This window comes from Dermacentor silvarum, chromosome 9, assembly GCF_013339745.2.
Source record: "Dermacentor silvarum isolate Dsil-2018 chromosome 9, BIME_Dsil_1.4, whole genome shotgun sequence".
Lineage (NCBI taxonomy): Eukaryota > Metazoa > Arthropoda > Arachnida > Ixodida > Ixodidae > Dermacentor > Dermacentor silvarum.
Window position 1 is genome coordinate 91314770 of NC_051162.1, and position 15979 is coordinate 91330748.

General features: G+C 46.6%; 1 protein-coding gene across 2 annotated transcripts in view; it reads left to right on the top strand.

Moving 5' to 3' along the window:
* Nucleotides 1-15979, top strand: part of LOC119463338 (spondin-1) — a 173569-nt gene that overhangs the window by 117704 nt on the left and 39886 nt on the right. For both annotated transcript variants that reach the window (XM_037724143.2, XM_037724142.2), the window contains exon 2: nucleotides 14663-14784. In XM_037724143.2, the coding sequence (XP_037580071.1) occupies nucleotides 14663-14784 (122 nt within the window). The remainder of the gene's footprint in view (nucleotides 1-14662; nucleotides 14785-15979) is intronic.

The following is a 15979-nucleotide window of genomic DNA, read 5'->3' on the forward strand; positions in this document are numbered from 1 at the left end:
ACTGACGACAATGAAACGACCACGAGGGCATCACCACCAGGACCACATACGTGGTGGCCCAGTCAGCTAGACAACGTGGGCCCCTGGGTCGGCGTAAAAGGATAGATGATAGATAGATGATAGATAGATGATAGATAGATGATAGATAGATGATAGATAGATAATATATAGATAGATGATAGATAGATAATATATAGATAGATAATCGATAGATAGATAGATAATAGATAGATAGATAGATAATAGATAAATAGATAGATAGATAATAGATAGATAATAGATAGATAGATAGATAGATAGATAGATAGATAGATAGATAGATAGATAGATAGATAGATAGATAGATAGATAGATAGATAGATAGATAGATAGATAGATAGATGTCGAATCAGGCGCAGTGTTCTCGAGTAAGGCTCAAAGGGCTAGACACCCTTCTATCAGTTCACGCTGATCTACTTTTGAATCCTTTAACATTCTTGGGGCACTTCACACACTGTCCGGGCGCACGGATTATGTGCCGGTCTTCAATGAAACTCTCGCCAACTGGGGTCACCAAGTATGTGTGCCACTGAGTGTGCGGTAAGCGAGGGAACCATTCTTAGCGTTGGCAGGCACTGACGCGCCTCGCTTCTGGTCTCGGAGGCCCAGGAGAGGACTTCTCGGCGGCGCCACTAGACGGCGTAACGTGTCCAGAAAGGAGCGTGAGAGAAGAGCCCGGTTGCCGCGTGACACATTTATCAGCGTTCGCACGCAGCGGCGCGCCACGCATCTTGGAGGCCACGCGCAGGCTTCGCTGCGGCGGCGCTACGCGGCGCCGAATGTTCTCAGGGAAGCGCGAAAGAGTCGTCCCGCTGCAGTAAACGCGTCGTACATAATTCGACGTTGGCAACGCGTTGTGTTGCTATATTGTTTCGACGCTAAGCGCACTGCCGTCGACAGTCAGCGGGAGATGGGCTTTGTGGATTTTTTTTTTCCTGTTCTATCCTTCTAATGATTCTGCTACGATATGCTCGCCCCAGCATTTCGTATTATGCACAAAAAGTGTAGGGAACACTTGTACGTGCGACTTCGCGTGCAGAACTTCCAAACACTAACTACATTGTTTGTTGGCTCCTTTGTTTCGTTCCTTACTTGACTATTTTTCATTCCTCTTTTCTTAGCCTTGACCTTTTCGCGTTTAATTACACACTTGCTGAGCAATACTCAGCCTCCGCGAAGTCTTAAACGTAGCTACGAGAAAAATATGCGCTTATTAGTCCATGCACGCAGAAGAGCGCGGGTTAACATAAGCGACGGATGCGCTGTACAGGGGAATTCCAAGAGGGCCTCTCTTCTTTGAAGACGCCGCTACGCGTACTTGAGGATCTTGCACGCTCACGCCAGTGAAACGGATGCCTTTCCTTGCAAACTTCACATTTCAACTTTCGAAAATTAACTTGCCGCTCAAGCCCGCGCCTCATTAATTCTGAGCTTCGACGAGGCAACGTCTATAATTTGGCGAACAACGCCGGAACTACATGTAACTACTGTTCTGAATCTGACCTATTCCGCGCAGTAAAGCCAAAGCTATAGGGGTTGCATCAGTCAGACAGAAATAAGGGTTTCCTCCATCGCCACCCTCTGGTGGTCCATATCGTGCGACGCGGACTGAATTGAAGCGTCATGGACAGATGTGTTGCGCACAATTCGGTTTGTTGTACGAAGGTACGTATAGTTACTTGTGTTATGTAGTTACACGCGGATACGTTGTGCGTCTCGTCTGCAAAAATGCTACCCTCTGTGCGTGCTCTCGGACTCTTTCGTGTACTTTCTCTTATTCACGAGGCTGTGTGTGATTAGCTAAGTTTACGGGAAAACCATGAAATCGCATCGAGTCGACTCGTCGGGCCGAAATCCTGTCGTCGCGGATTCGAGCTAGCGGGTCGGGTTGAGCGATCGTCGAGGCGATGTTCTGTCAACCTGCCAGCAATTGGTGGGTTGACTCGTTCAAACCGTATGGCAAGATGCATGCAAACGCGGTCGGGCTGGGCTTGGTCAGCTCGACTTCCGACTCGACCCTCTCGTGTCGAGTTCATGGAAACCAAGCTTAGGAGTGTTCTTGTAGCCTTGCCGGTTCTGTGCCTTCCTTTACTATAGCGTGCGGAACTTTCTAAGCGTTCATGCTCTTAGAGCATATTCAATGCGTTTCAGTGTTTTTATTTTATTTGTGTATTCTTATTTGCTTACCCTGCAACGACCAGTAGCTCGCTACACTAAATGCACCAACCTCTCCTTAAATTCACATCACAGACTAAAAAAAAAAAATCACGCGCCATTCCTCGGCTGCGGTGGTGAATTACCAGCGAAAGCAGTTTAGCACACGACATACAGGTGACACAAAATTTTGATCGAAGGTATGAGCACATTTTATTTCTCCTGAGCGGTGACGGCGGTCATCCCGAATAAAGACACGCACGCACAATTTTATTTTGATCGGCGGTCTTGATCGGCGGCAGACATTCGCGTAGAAGACTACCGCCACCTCGGGGAGCCGGAGGAAACTAGACACGCGCGACGGGACCGCCACGCTGGGAGAGCGGAAGGAAACTAGTCACGCAGGCACGTGGAACGACGACAAAGAGAGGGCGATGTGAGCGTATACGCGGCCGACGCGGGTCGCACAACGGCAAATCTTTGAGAAATCCTTATTATCTAGTCGAGAGTCTACTGCTCTTGAAAACGGTGCCCATTGATAACTTATCTACTGAAAATGCATATCTAAGTGATGAGACGTATAAGCTTTTGCATTGAATGAAGTGATTTTGTTTCATATACGGGAGCTGAGCTTTTGCACACGCAGATTTGTGGACGGACACGCAAAATCCACGGAACCCCTAGCCATAAAGAGCTTCGCTGTAAAATAAAGGCTTAGCAGCACACCATGGGCGAGAGGCCTCCTCTCTTTCTCGGGAACACGCAGTCGGTTCTCGTTTACTTATTGGCTGACAGGAACCTTAGTATCGGCTGCGGTGCATCGATCTAGTGAGGCGGAGTTACAGACAACCCACATACCGGAGGAGCTTGCAAATTGTAACCGTCCGGGGGTACAGCGTCTGAGTCTTTAGAGCTTTATTCAAGCGTACAACCGTAGACGAGTGGAGAAGAGAATAAAGCACGCGCCCGAGGTTAACGACCTCAGGCGACGTCGAGGCTCTTTTCGCGGCGCTTAGTATTGGTTCCCAGACGCGCCGACATCAATGACGCCGCCCATGTACACCTCCGGCGAATCCATTCCACACGCGAACGCTTGCAAAAGAGCCGACGACGATGGCTTGGGAGTCTCTAGACGACAGGCATTGAGCGGGCGGTCGGCTGTATATGAGAGGCACTCGACTTGGTTGCCTCTCTGAGGACTATAGTACTCTTTGACAGAGGGGACGGCTATAGGCGGGGCGCTCAAAGCGAGGGAAAGGAAACACTTATATGCACGTATTTAGTGTCCCTGGCTATGGCGAACTCTCGTGGGAGACACCTACCTAAGTGGAAGGAGTTGCGCGCAGTGTCTCGCTGTGCACGCTAAACCTTACGCTTTTAACGCGTGTATAAAGGGTGTTTGGTTGTGTCCCACGGGGAACACCCTCAGTTATTGTATTTTGTTTGGCTACTGTTCCTGACAAGTAAAAAATGATGACATCTGCAACAGACGACTCGAAAAGGGCACTAAATAAATTTTCAACGCTATCGCTGTCAACTTGTCCTGTCAGGTATTTCTGTGAGTCCAAGGCTGTCATAATCGTTACATTGTTTTCAACCACGCCTTTTCTCATCGCACGTCTAGTTGCAGCCTGTTGTCGTTCGCTATAAAATGTTGATGTCCTAATGGTAGCGGTGTTACCCACCCGTACCACCCTACCCCCCTACCACCAAATTTTAGAGTGATGTGCAGCTGCCGCTGTTCTACTAAGAAAGGGTTGGGGTTGGAGATGTATACCTCTCGATTACATTGGTCGACAACGTAAACAGACTCTCACACTGCCACCCTAGTATTTTTTTTTTCGGTCATGGGCGCACCCGCATTGACACTTACGTACGATCAAATTCCAAATTCTGTATTTCTGCCTTGTAAAGATACAGGCAGTGGAGGCGCAGGAAAAGCTGTCAGATACAGCTTGACAAAGCCGCAGCCCCCTTTCGCTTGGCAGCGGCTTCACAGCAAGGCTTTTAAAATAAAGGTAATTGCAGCGTAATAACAGTTATACAATAATGAACAAGTACAAAAGAAAGAATGACAAGATGATACAATATTTAGACAATATTCGCAAAAATGACAACAGAACCTACACGGTAACATCCATAAAAAGCACTGTTTGACGCACTGGAGAGGTCAAAATTATTACATACATAAGCATTTGATATGCATAAGCGTGTGCTCACGGCGCTTCGATCAGCCCTGCCGCATTCATTTCTCACGCCTTGGATAGATTCGGCACATAAGTAGCAGTTTTCAAGGCGCGGAGAATTCCGAATGCTTTTTTTTTTTTTCCAGTGAAGCTGTTAGACTCTAGTTATTCGAGAGTTTTCGTGGAGGGCTCACCCAAAAAACGGCAGCTGTAAGAGGAGCGTGTGTTCGAGTTTCAGCGTGACAGAATTATGTTTTCCCGTATATTCGAATGACAATCCGATGCTATCAGGTCTGCAGGTTGTGAGTAAGTCGTACTTTGCGAATTTTCTTACACATTTTACTTTGAAAGTTTCATTCACTTAAATAACGCACCTGCGCCAGGCGGGAGGGGGGGGGGGGGGGAGGGTCTACAAGAATGAGGATGTATTCTGTGCTAACGGTATCGGCTCCTAGCGGTTGCAGCCGCTCAGACAGACATCGAACGGCAGCTGGTAAAGGGTGCCACTCGTGCCACTGCTCTCGCGTTCGTCGTCGTCGTCATCCACAGCTGGCTCGGATTCCACTCATCATGCCAAGAAAAGGCAAAGTTAATTAAAATCGAATTAATTCAGGCACTCGAACCCACGACCTTTGGTGTTAAGGGGAAGTTAATTAAGGCGCGGGTAATTAATATAGAGTTAATTAGGGCACTCGGACCCACGACTTTTGGTGGGAGTCGCAACTTCGACGTTTGGTGGGAGTTGAACCCACGACCGTTGGTGTTAATTAGGGCGAAGTTAATTAGGACACTGTTAATTAAGGTAGCGTCAATTAAGCCAGCTATACGTGTAAATGTGTAGATCATAACCGGTGGTCTGTTAGAGTTCTGTAGAATGGGTGCCAAGGAAAGGGAAGCGCAGTTGAGGCATTAGGCGGTTGGATAAGGTCAAGAAATTTACAGGCAAAGGATGCAGTTCGCTCGCTCTATATACACGCTTGGAATTGTAGTCGCTGGGAGAGGTTTTCGTACTGAAGTGGACATATATATGATGATGATACTGATCATGATGACTCTCTATCGTTTTCATCACTGCATGCGAGAAAATAAACTTGCGAGCAGGTAGGCGACAAAGACCGAGACGTAAGAAGGATGCGAGCTACGTTCGTGGATCGCATGAATGTAGACTGGGTTTACGAAGTATTTTTGGCATTGGGCCGGGCTCAGCTTCGCGCATCAATGTCACGCTGCACGATGACCGGTGCCGATGAAAATTTGTTCCGCGTAATCACGGGCTAAAGGGAAAATTTTGTGGTAATACGCACTCAGGTGCGGATGACAGTGATTTAGGCATGAGAAAAAAATTTCCGAGCTTTTTTTTTTTTCATTAGGCAGAGGAAGACGTATGTAAGAGCCTCAGTAGGCAAGTAATTACTATTCTTGAGGAATGGGTGGTAGCCTATTTGGTGATTTGTTTCTAGATTAGGTTTACCGCGTTAGTTCTTGCGATGGTTGTTGCACGTGCGCCGGTGGACTGCCGGAGGTTATATATTAGTAACTTCCCGTCATAAAATTTTAGTTGTTAGTTCCATGGCCTCGTCCCATCGTCTTCTCGCTTGTGTACGTTGTGCTTTTTGCTGGATTCCACCTTTCAGTTCAAGGCTCAGTAAATCAGGCAATATTTAGTCACCATTGCGCAGATAACACAGAGTGATGCTTACTTCAACGGGGAGCGAGAGATGTTAGCATGGATGTTAGCCAGTTGACTACATACACTGTCTGTCTCACCCAGATTAACATTCTACTTAAAAATCAAAGTGAGCGTGTCTGCCTTCAATTTTTAGTCTAACATCAAGGCTGTCATTTTAAATCCATTAGATTACTGCGATATCGTTGCCCTCAGCGAGGTTACCGTGCTGAGGACGTAGTTTGTAGCCGCACAGTCCTGCGCTAATGAAGGCATTACTTAATTCATCAGCATTAATGAATGTCACCACAGGTTAGCAATTAATGGTGATAACATCGTCAAGGTTACCATAATGACTGGTCAAGATTACCATAATGACGTCGCCGTCCCCATTATGCCACCGCGTTGCGTCTGTCGCCGTTATTAAATGTAACAACACCCTTGTCACTTTTAATCGCCAAGGTTATCGTGGTATCATTACCCCCATCAGGGTTACTGTGTTAAATGTTTAGTTCGTGGCCATACATATGCATGAAGACACCGCCTCAAGTCTTTAAGTATTATTCAATGCCTGAGCACCGCCGTTTCTTTTAATGTGAAAGGTGACCGTCGCACCGTTACCCTTATCAAGATTACAGTTGTGAGAGCGTACAGCTCATCACGATTCATGAAGACACCGCATTGTTTCTGTCAGCCCTACTGAATCTAACAGCACGGCTGTGAAATCTGAAAGGTTACCACGATACCGTTAACGTTATCAAAGTTATCGCGCTGAAAGTGTAGCTCGTCGCCGTTCCCAGCATGAAAGTTTACGGATAACGAATGACTTAAGTTCCCAGCACAACTTATGTTTACGAATAACTTAAGCTGGAATACTCACATTGATTACACTTGCTCTTCTGCTTTTGTAAGCTCTGTTCATTACGCCACAAATTAAACATGCGCGAAATCAAAACAAATAGCATATACATCATTCATCAGACCAAAAACTAGAATACGTGTGTATTACGTGGAATCCGCCGAACGAAATTAATATCGATGCCCTTGAAAACATTCTGAGAAGTGCAGTCAGCATTACGATGATCGCAAATGTCATCGCAACGGGTCTGTTTCACAATGAACGATAACGGAATAAGAGCGTTGCAAACCGGACCGTAAGCTAAATTGACTCAAATCCCTATATGTATTACTAAACAAGAAGCTCGCACTAGGCACTATCCCATACTCGCCCTATCAACTCCAAAAACCGGTCACTCACGTGCTGTTTCCGTAACCTCGAATTTTTATAGGACACACCTGTTCGAATATTCATTGTATACCCGTACAAATGCTGACTAAACCAGCTTGCCCGGACATTGCCACATATCGGCAGAAGAAATCAATGCCTATGTAATCGGACTGTTGTTTCCCTGACTGCTTTGTATAATGTAGCACATTGCTTTTTGGCCCTCTTGCGTACTTTCGTGTTTCGTGCTTTGTATTTTTGACATTTCCAAATGCTGAACCTGTTACTGTATCTTTTTTTATGCTTGCCCCTCCTGCATGGGCCTTCTGGCCTGCAGTATTCAACAATAAACAAAAATTTCGCGGACGCTTAAGCTTCGCCTTTAAGAGTGGAACGCCATAGCACTCAAATATCGCTGTCTGCTTATCAGGCTTCCCGGCAACTGAATTACGTTTTCGCGTATATTCAAATTGCAATCCGACGCTATCACGTCTGTAGGTTGCGGTTAAGTCGTACTTTACGATTTTTCTGACGGATTTTCCTTTGAGGAATTCAAATTTTGTTCACTAACACCTCGCGCCACGCGAAGGGTCTGCCCGGTCGGGGTTGTTCGGGATGACGTGGTTCGGCATGATTATAACCGCCAACAACGCCGTCGCTTACGCCCACGCCGGATTCTCTGCTACACGGAGCCCTTAACGCTATCGCGTTAAAAAATAACTACCAGACATACTAAAACGCTCTCATCTCCAAGACGTCGACGCGTTCGTCACAGTTGTACTTGCACTGCACCTAACTAACGAAGGTGGAACATAGCCGTCCACGTTACATTAAGGTCGGCAAACCTTCATGTACCTCATTGCTTAGCCGCTTTGATCACCTCTGGGCGTCTGCAAGCAACTGTATATGTACTCCCTAGGGGGGCGTTCCACCAGGAGACGTCTCCGACGCTGCTCCGCAAATGTTTTCACGGTTGTGTTGTCGGCCTGATTGCTCCTCGTAGTGCGTGCAGCAATGTCTTGCGGCGCCGTCCGCTGGAAAAAAAAAAAAGCACGGCGTGTGCGTCGAGACGTCAGTGACGATTATGCAAATCGCCCCTTCTCGGATACGACTTCAACGCTCTGGCTAAGAGCACGATTTGGTTATAAAATCGCTTTGCCATAAAATAAAGGGGCTCCTCGTTTGACTCGAAGGCTTCGTGGCGTGCAGGAAACGAGTGCGCTTGCGACATTTCTTGTCTTCCTTTAAAAAAGAAAGAAACACTGCTGCGCAGGTTGAGAGTAAATTATTCGTCGTAATTCGAGCCCTAATTCAAGCGTGATGTAGTAGGAAGTAATGCTTTTTATATACGAGTTAAAGCAGAGATTCCTGGACGGTCAATCGAAAATTTAATTTCATTGTTTTTGTTGAAGAGCTTTTCTTTGGTTGTGCTTTATCTGTTATCAAAACGCAACAACTCAAACTAACATGAGAGGCCACCGCAAGGGATTGACGTTTCCTCGCAGGCTGTCATGACGCTGCGCGTCCATGCCGCCACATCGTAAACGGCAATTACCGAGTGAGCGCGTATGCGGCAGCACAGGGAAGAACGCGCCCTCCTCCCAAAGAAAACTGCAGCCATTAAAAATAATAATTATTAAACAAAGAAACTTACTGTAGTAGTAAATTGCACTGTGATTTTTCTATAGCATCCTGACTTGTAAAATGCCTTTTTACTTGCCCGTATTTCTGTATGTGTTCTAGATATCACGCTTGGACTTCTGCATTTTTTTTTTGCGTCTTTTGGGGATTTCACCGAGCCTTCTCTCAAAAATGAAGTGGCCTTTTCGTATTCTAACATAATATTACTGCTCAAATGTTGTTTTCTCTGTAGTGTCGCTTTAATGTCGACCCCGTACAGCCGTCGTATGGTGCAGCCCGCACAGAGAATGTGGATTTGATGACGCTGATGGAGCTGACGTCTGAGCCATGACAAGCTCGCACAAAAAAAAATACGTAGATGGCACTGCTATCGCGCGCATATCTGTTCTGCCAGTTCATAGCCTCATCGATAAAGTTGATCGAGGAGGCTATGGCCAGTTCCAATAGTTCCCCATCAAAAGTTCCAGTAGTTCCCGTCAGCGCCAATGAGCACTGAAAATTCTGGTCCATATAGCTGGCTATACCACGAGCTAATTATTCCGCGACTACACATCTCGGAGCTACATATGACACGCGAGAGGCTTCAGACAAGACGCGTCGCTAACCAGTGCCAAAACACTAGTGCACATGTGGTGCCTTATATCCATCCACCCGCAGTCGCGCAGCTGCTATGGAGCTTACGATGCTGAGCACTCAAGGTTATGGGTTGGAATCCCACCGCGGCGGCTGCATTCCGATAACGGCGAAACGCAAAAACAAAAAACGAGCGCTCGTGCGCCGTGCATTAGGTACATGTTAATGAACCATAGGTGGTCAAAATTATGCCACAGTCCTCCACCACGGCGTGCCTCATGATCAGATCGTGGCTCTAGTACGTAACACCACAGAATTTCATTTGTCTTTAAAAGTAAATAGCACCCTATAGTCTTCACGCCGACTCTGCTCAAAGAGTAAACGTGAAGGAGGATCGTCCACGTTTCTCCGTGATAATAATCAACGTATAAATGCCAACGCGCACCCCGCAACTAGGCTAACCAGACCCGCCGCTGCTACATAGTACTATGGTGTTGCGCTGCTAAGCACGAGGTCGCGGGATCGAATCCCGGCCGCGGGGGCCGCATATCGATGGGGACGAAATGCTAAAAATTCACCCGATGATGGATACTCTCTAATGCGAAATTTGAGCGCAGCTTTATACGTGTTTTCATTTCCCGATATATTGGCTCGCGGACAATGGTGTCTCGTGCGGCACGTTGAAAACGGAGCGAAGTGGGGCGCGACTGCCTCGCTAATCGGGGGATCGCGAGAGGCAGCGCGTGGGTGACGCGTGGGCGCGTTTCACAGCAGCCGCCGCAAACAGACCTTCGCTCATGCAGTGCTCCGTTTCCATATATGGTATCGGTGGACGCGCTCGCCGCATGCCTTATCGCAGGCGTCATCGATGAACAGACGACGCGCGCTATTCTGGTGCCATCTCGTAGCCGTCGTCGCCACAGAGCCAGTCTTGCGGGGCACTACGCTCTTTTTCTCACGCTTTCGCTACACCCTCCTCCTCCGCTTTCCACCTCATGGTTCTGCGGCACCCTCCTCCTGCAATTTCCCCCATGCGCTCTCCTCGCTATCGCCGTCTTTCATCCCCCGCTCCGCGTTCGCTCTTTCATCCTTCGCAGTGCTCGTTCGCTTGGTTACGAGGGACGCCGACGCCCGCCACAGGAACGGGCGCCTAATAGTTGTGCTCTAAAATGCCCGGGGCACGTTTAAAGATCCCTTGGTGGTCAAAATTAATCCGGAGTCTCCCACTACGGCGTGCCTCATAATCAAATCGTGCTTTTAGCACGTAAGACCCCAGAATTCGTTCTATACTAACCAGACGAGTACCGTTACCCAAAGCCCCTCGCAAGAAATACCTTACTTCCGCATTAGAAAATCGGCGCGAAACAGAGATCCGGGACGACGCATGCATAAACGCCGCCGCCACCGCCGACGACGAACGACCACGGCTAGCAAAGAACCCCGCGCGTCCATATATATAAGGCGGCTCTCGATCGGAGAAACGGTAAGGGATCGCAGCCTCCGAGCCACGAGCCGCTGAGGCTTCGGTTATTTGCATATCACTATTGAATATTTCGCCCGCCGTACGCCCCCCCACTTCTGCAGCCAGTGCTGCCCCGCCACAGCGTGCGTGCGATCATGCGTGCGTGTGTGTGTTCGTGCGCTCGAGTGAGCGTGCCAATCGATGCAATAGAAGGCTCGGCGAAATAGGAAGACTGGAAAAGAGGTATAACGTGGACACCGACCTCGGCTCCGAGCAGCTAGAGAGCCCCGTTGCAGTGGAACCATCGCATATACCCCCCCCCCCCCCCCCCCCATTCCGCTGTTCCCTTCCACACACCACGCACTCACGCACTCACAAGGGTGGCAGCGCGCACGTAAAAACAGGCGAACTCACACACGCGCATACACACGCACGCACGCACCCGAACAACCACCGCTTCTGAGCCGCCGCCCTACTGGCGGAAGAAGAGGTGTCTCCGAGTCGCACGCGCTCGGCCAACTCGGGATGGAATTCGTATTCGCTCGCTCAGCTTAGCCCTTCTTCCAGTTCGCTAGCGCCTCGGCCAGGCAGCGCGGCGGAATATCTTATGCAGCCTTTCGGTGCCAGCCGCCAGCACTGCGCGGTCTGCGTCACGGAAACGCCTATGTGCGCTTTCTCGCGCCAGTGTATAGTATAACATATATAGAAAAGTTTGTTCGAGTGTGCAATATTGTAACGTATAAACAGAGGGCGCCATTCAAGTGCGGAGGTACGGCCACATGTTCAGTTCAGTTCAGTCTCCTGCGCGTTTGCTCACACTGTCCCGAACCTCCGGTCACGTCATGCGACGTTCCTCTGGGTGTCTCGTCTGACGAACGTGCGGAAACCCGACCGCGCATGCAAACGCGGTTTCTGCGCGAACGCTTGTTGGTCAGCTCCGTGTCCCCCCCCCCCTCTCTTTCTTCTCCCTTTCTCATAACTTTTCTTCTTTTTTTCTTTTTTTTTTTTTACTTGGAATCGAAAACCAAGGAGTCCTACCCACCGAACATCCTGTTATGACGGCTGCGTCATTGAAAACCTGCGGCTCCGACGTTCTCCCGACAACGCTTTCAAACGTCGCGTGGGCTCAGGCGCGAACTCACATGACAGTTATATAGGCGGCGTGCCAACAGAAACCAATGGGGCGTAACATCGACAGGAGCAGGCTTGAAATAAATAAATGTAACAGCGGCAACGGTCATACACTCGCGGCCATGATTGGCTCGTGGTAGTATAAAACAAAGCAAGTGATAGGTAAGCACTATACTTTTGTTATGAAGTGCTGTCCTACATCACAATGATGAGACAGAGTTTCTAGAGCGCGTGAAGTTTTGCATGGCCTCCAAGATTCTCATATTCCGCAGTCACTGCAACGCTGCGGCCTCTTCGTCTCGAAGGCCATGTTTTTGGCGTTCTCCGTGCGAAAGAAGCGACCGGCGACGTAAATGTTGCCATATTCTTAGATACCTACTACAGTGCGGAATGACTGACGTAGGCAGCGGAACGGCGGAACGCTTCGCAAGGGCGAGCTGCGCATCACTCGATTCTTGCTTTCAGAAGCGCTGATTGGAGTGTCTTGAATAGAGGTTGTAGAGTTCGATCATGCTGATCTCAACAAACGTTTTAATTCGAAACCTTCGTTTTGTTTTAATTCGAAACCTTCCTTTTTCCTTGCGTTTAAGACATTATATACAGTTGTGCATTCCGGCATCGAGAGTGTTGGTCAGCACATTTTTTTTTTTTTTTTTGACGCGACAGAGTACAATTCAGGCTGGATTAAGAAATTTGTAAATAAACAGGAAATTCAATTTAAAACACATTCACATGACATATTCGCAAAATGAATTCGAAATCAACATTTAAAATGTGCACTTAACGCTTGTCTAAACATCACGGGATTAACAATATTAGCTATTGTGTCAGGAAGGTCATTCCAATATTTAATAGCCTGTGGCAGGGCGGATGATTCAAACGCGTTACTTTTGCCAAAGAGGCGTTGAAAGCTATGTTCATTATGCAGACGTCTTGATGAACGGAATGGACGAGTTAAGGTTAAGGAAAACGAATGTTCACTGTGAACTATTTTGTGCAATAAGCAAAGTAGCGAAATAGTTCGACGTTTTTCTAAAAGCGGGAGTGTCAGTGCTGTCTTGATGCTTGTCACGCTAGAATGTATGCTATAATCTCTGATGATGAAACGAGCGGCACGGTTCTGAATAGCTTCAAGGTCATTGATTAGATAAGTTTGGTAAGGTGACCAAATGGGCGCAGCATATTCAAGTTGAGGGTGGACAAATGTTTGATATGCTAGCTTGCGAGTAGTTTGAGGAGCATCGTAAAGATTACGCTTCAGATAGCCGAGTGTACGTGATGCTTTTGCTGTAATTGTGGTGATATGAGTTGACCATGAAAGAGTTGGTGTAAGATGGACGCCTAGATACTTATACGAGGATGTGCTGGAAAGAGAACGGTTGTTAAGCGTGTAGTTAAATGAAGAATTCTTACGTTTACGACTAAAGGTAATCAACTTGCATTTTTCTGTATTTGAAGTCATTTGCCATGAGGAGCACCAATGGGAGATTCGATCAAGGTCTTGTTGAAGAGTGATGTGGTCATGATGTGCATGAATTTGTCTGTATACGACGCAGTCATCCGCATACAACCGAATTGTCGATGAAATACCGGAAGGAAGGTCATTTATGCAAATGAGAAATAAAAGTGGACCTAGCACGCTACCCTGCGGTACACCGGACGTAACATTAGACATATCAGAAGAGTAGTTGTCAATGACTGTGAACTGTTTACGAAATGACAAGAAGTTACGAAGCCATGCGACGGTAAGGGAGTCGAGGTTAAGGCAAGACAGTTTGGCAAACAGACGACCTGTGCGCAACACTGTCAAAGGCCTTCGAAAAATCGATGAATACAAAGTCAGTCTGGGAATTATTATCCATGCTTACGTGAAGGTCATTAGTAAACTCAAGTAATTGTGTTTCACACGGAAAACCTTTTCTAAATCCGTGCTGGTTAGGAAAGAAGAAACCGTGTTTTTCTAAGTGTTGTGCAATGCTAGATACAATTATGTGTTCAAGAAGCTTACCAGGGACACTAGTTAGAGATATATGATGGTAGTTGTTAACAGAACTTTTGTTACCGGATTTAAATACAGGAATTACTTTGCCGAGCTTTCAATCGCCTGATGACAATGATTGCTGAAAAATGAAAAATGTGTTGAAGTGTTGAGAAACTGTTGGTCAAGTCGCCAACAACGTGTATGTGCCAACATTTGTTGTCACCAAGTGTGACAGGGCCACCGACAGCACGTTTCTGGTACAGTCGCGGGCAGCATTCGTGGAACTCTTGACCAGTGTAAGTCGGCGCTAAGTTCAGTTGGTACGGCGCGGGTGACTTTTTCATAGATTAGACGCGATAACTGAGCGAGTTGTTATGTGTTGTATACGTTGTAAGGAACAGCGTAAAACGACACAACTGTTAAAAAAAGATGAACTGAAAGGGCGACCACTAACAACATTTTTATCGGTCTAGGATGCGCTACCTAAATAATGTTCTGTACTTATATCATAGCTTAGCCGATATGCGGTATCTTCTTTTCTAGATGTTCAACCTGTCTGTCCCTAATCAAATGTTTCTCTTTCTCTCTCTCTCTCTCTTATCAGTATCCATACAAGGGCGCAAAGAGGCGCTTGGGGGAGCCACGTCGCAGAAGTTTATAGGATTCATGCTAGTAGTTGAATCCCAGGATCAAAATAGAATCACCCAAGACGTGGGAAGTTTTCAGGTGAGTATTACTTCCTTTCCCGACAGAAACATTGACAAGCAGTGTTCCACCGTCTGGCTCTATGCTGAAGTGACACTCGTTTTAGACAGAAAGAAAGAAAGAAAGAACAAAAGAACGAAAGAAAGAAGTTGTTGACGTCGAAGAATAGCCTCGGAAAATGAACTACCAGCGTAGCACAACCTGATCGGTTATTGATTGTTACGGGAGATCGAACTAGCTGTAGAGACAAGCTCTTTTCGAGGCACAAAGTTTGAAGTGCTATTCCATAGATATTGTGAGCGATTACAAACGAGGTCTGTGGTATGAGCCTTAAAGACGCAAATTGTATCAAAATTGATCAAGCCATTCAATGCAGCTTCGCGGTCAATGCAACAGACGGCGCCACCCTAGCCACCACCATTACAAACATTTGAGGCATATTATAGAACGTTTAGATAATTTATTTTTGTTGTACTTAGATGAGATGGTGTCCTAGTGCTGTGAAATTGTGGCCTTACTTTTTTTGGTCGAGTAAGGTGAATAAATGCCGTGGGAACATCCAGACAATTAGTCTTTGGGAACAAAAGCGCTGAAAAAAAAGAGTTGTTGACGACGTTTGTCTAGAAACCATATATATATATATATATATATATATATATATATATATATATATAGTTCAAACTGAAGTTTAGAGATGGTACTTGTAACAGATACCGCTGTTAGAACGTTCTGGTGAATTTCTGGTAGGAGCAGAAATTACCTGCATGAGAAATTGCACTACGCAGACACTTAAGTGAAATCACTAAATTAATATCTCATTTTCACTTCAGTAGACGTGTTGACAATATGAAATTGAAGCCAGGCAGTAGTGAAGTCAGGCATTTTTAGCAGATGTCCTGAAACTATAGCACCACCGTCAAGATAACCATTCTCAAAATTTAACAAATTTCATTGGCGTTACAGTCAGTAACATATCAAACTGTTAGAGGGAAGCTTTTTTGGAGCACTGCTAAATGGAATCCTATTGCAGATTTTTTAGCAGATCATTAAGGACATATGTCTTAACAGCGGTGCCAATCTTACGAGATCTTCTTAAAATGCGTGACTTCACAACCAGTCGGCTTCATTATCGAAATTTCAACTTGTATCCTAAAGGGAAAAATGAAAAATGAAATTATTGAATCAGTTTTGTTAACCAGCAAGGCATTGCGACTTG